This window comes from Chrysochloris asiatica, unplaced genomic scaffold (assembly GCF_000296735.1).
Source record: "Chrysochloris asiatica unplaced genomic scaffold, ChrAsi1.0 scaffold00078, whole genome shotgun sequence".
NCBI classification, from domain to species: Eukaryota; Metazoa; Chordata; class Mammalia; order Afrosoricida; family Chrysochloridae; genus Chrysochloris; species Chrysochloris asiatica.
Genome location: NW_006408596.1, coordinates 6,863,814 through 6,866,740, shown reverse-complemented (window position 1 = coordinate 6,866,740; position 2,927 = coordinate 6,863,814). Strand labels below are relative to the sequence as shown.

The 2,927-nt window shown below is 47.4% G+C and overlaps 1 protein-coding gene across 1 annotated transcript in view; it reads left to right on the top strand.

Moving 5' to 3' along the window:
• The first annotated feature begins 1,389 nt into the window (after positions 1–1,389).
• Positions 1,390–2,927, top strand: part of LOC102819264 (cytochrome c oxidase subunit 6A1, mitochondrial-like) — a 5,133-nt gene continuing 3,595 nt past the window's right edge. Inside the window, exons 1-2 of the mRNA XM_006865445.1 lie at positions 1,390–1,489; positions 1,618–1,760. Coding sequence (XP_006865507.1) covers positions 1,390–1,489; positions 1,618–1,760 — 243 coding nt within the window. The remainder of the gene's footprint in view (positions 1,490–1,617; positions 1,761–2,927) is intronic.

Genomic DNA, 2,927 nt, shown 5'->3' with positions numbered 1-2,927 from the left:
GAAAACCGTAGAAGAATTGATGCTTTTTAGTTATGGTGTTAGAGGAGAATATTGAAAGTGCCATGGTCTGCCAAAAGAACCATTAGTATACTGCTTGGCAACAGTAGTGAACTTGGCCCAGGATCAGGCAGTGTTTCGTTCTGCTGTGCATAAGGTCCCTATGGGTTGGTACCAAATCGATGGCACCTACAACAACAACAACAACAAGTATGCATGTAAAAACTGGGCAGTGAATCAGGAAGACCTTAGAAAAGATGATGCATTTAAGTTATAGTGTTGGAGAAGAATATTAAAAGTACTGTAAACTGCCAAAGAACAAACAAATCTGTGTTGGGGGAAAATATAGCCAGATGTTTCTTAGAAGCCAGGATGGCGAGACTTTGTCTTTCGTTCTTTGGATGTTATCAGGAGGGACTCGCCCCTGGAGAAGGACATCACGCTTGGAAAAGTGGAGCTTTAGCACAAAAGAGGAAGACCTCCAATGAGATGGATTGGCTTAGTGGCAGCAGCAATGGGCTTAAGCTAACAATTTTGAAGACGGCACAGAACTGGGCAGTGTTTCATTCAATTGTGCATAGGCTCGCTGAGTCCTGAGTCGGAAGCAACAACATGGCGCTTAACAATAACAAATGGTGAAGCCCTGGCGGCACGGTGGCTTAAGCATAGGGCTACTAAGCAAGGTCAGCGGTTCAAACCCACTAGTCGCTTTGCGGGAGACAGATGAGGCTGTAAAGATTTACAGCTTCAAAAACTGTCAGGAGCAATTCTACTTTATTCTATAGGATGGCTACAGATTCCTGGTGTGGTGCTATTGGTTTTTGTTAAGTGCAGTCGAATTGGTTCCCACCCATAGCAACCCGGACACGGTTTCCAAGGAGCGGCTGGTGAGCTTGAACCACCGACCTTGAGGTTCAAACCGAATCTGCAGTCCAAATGTGGCGCTGCAGCTTAATGCGCTGGACTGCAAAGTCGGGTTGAACCGCAAGGTCGGTGGTTCAAGCTCACCAGCTGTTCCTCGGAAACCCTATGCAGGATCGCTACGGGTCGTAACTGACTCGATAGCATTTAACAATAGCGTAGGGTCGCTATGAGTCGCCATGGCAGTGTTTGGCGATTAAATGGGAATAGAAAGTAGAGGGCACTGCAAACGCAAGCTCACAAAAGGATAGGCGACTCCTGATGAGAGACTCAAAGCGCATGCTCCTTTTACCACCAAGGTTCCCAGAATTCTGACAGGCTTTTAGTGGGCCTGGATGAGAGTGCGCAAGCGCCAGGGTTCCGGTGCCTGCAGAATGAGAAGGCACCGCCCAGTAGAAACGCCCTTTAGGATTTGAACCCGCCCCCACCTTTCCGTTTCCGTTGGCTGCACTGCGGCGGTCGAAGTCGAAAATGGCGGCGGCTGGGTCTAGGGTTTCTGGGTTGCTGATTCGGTCCCGGCCCCAGCTGGGGCGGCTGATGGCAAGCAGCGCTCACGGCGAAGAGGGCTCAGGTACTGGACGTAGGAGCGGCGGGGTGGGCCTATGCGTCCCTGGGGCGCGGCGGGGCGGGACTGTGACCTTGGGGAGGGACGGCCTGGCAGGCCCCACGTCCAGTCTGAGCGGGCTCTTCTCCCCGCAGCTCGCATGTGGAAGGCCCTCACCTTCTTCGTCGCCCTCCCCGGGGTGGGAGTGAGCATGCTGAACGCCTACCTGAAGTCGCACCACGGAGAGCCCGAGAGATCCGAGTTCGTCGCCTACCCGCATCTCCGCATCAGGTCCAAGGTACGCCCTTGGCGACTCTTGTGAATGCCCGTTCATTTTGCATTCCAAATGCCCTCGTCCAAATTCATTATTTCCAAAACCTTGGGTCCCAGGCACATGTCATTTCGTTTCTCATTTACTCTGCACAAACAGGCTTTTGGGGTGACGATTTTGTGAAAATACACATATGCTGAACATATGCCCATTCAACAATTTCTGCATGTAAAATTCAATAACTGGTTGTACTTTCTTAATGTTGTGTCACCATCCCGTTATGTCTACCCAGGTGTTTCCCCACCATTAAGTTAGAGTCCAGAACTTTTCCACCTACTCAGTTTAGACTCATAAACGACAGAGAAGGACTGCTCTGTAAGGTTTTCCAGACGAAATTTTATGGAAGCAGAACTGCCCATCATGCAGTTAGCAACTCAGTACTTAATCCACCATGCCACCAAGGCTCCTTGGGCTCAGTAGTCCTTAAAATACTCATCTATGCTTTAGAGGTAACTGTGGACAATTTGGTCTGTCCTAGATATTTCTTAAAAGAGCACAATGCTGAATGCAAACCTTATTTACTAATTTAGCTAAACTTCTTTAAAGATGACTTCAGAGAATATTTTTGCTTCCTGGTTTGAAGTTTTTTTTCAAAGCAATGGATTTGGGGTCCAGTAATTATGGATTTTTGAAACTTTTGAAATTCTGTTACACATGTTTCCCTCTTTTGATCAGGATTCATTTTTTGATTATTTCATCAAGATGTTGGGAAATGGTGGCCAGGCACCGTGGAGTTTTTCTGTTCTTATGGAAGCAATTAGACCTACTTCCAGTCTTACTTCTTTATTCCTGGGTTTCCTACTTCCTCTGGCACTTGCAAATATTTAAGACCCCAAGTACTACTTAGTAATATAGGGAGTTGAATGTTGGTGTTGTTAAGTGCCTTTGAGTAGGTTCTGACTCATAGCCACCCTGTATAGGGTTTCCAAGGAGCAGCTGTGGGTTTGAACTGATGTTCCTATAGCACCAAAAGGGAGTGGCATAACAGCTCTGAAAACAGTATTAAGGCCAAATGAGACATGACCCTGTACCTTTGAATCAACAGAATTAGTTCCATGACTGGGACTTGGGAGTCATTTGTCAATTCTCTTCTTCAGGATCTTAGTAAGTAGTCTCCCCATTCAGCTTTCCTTT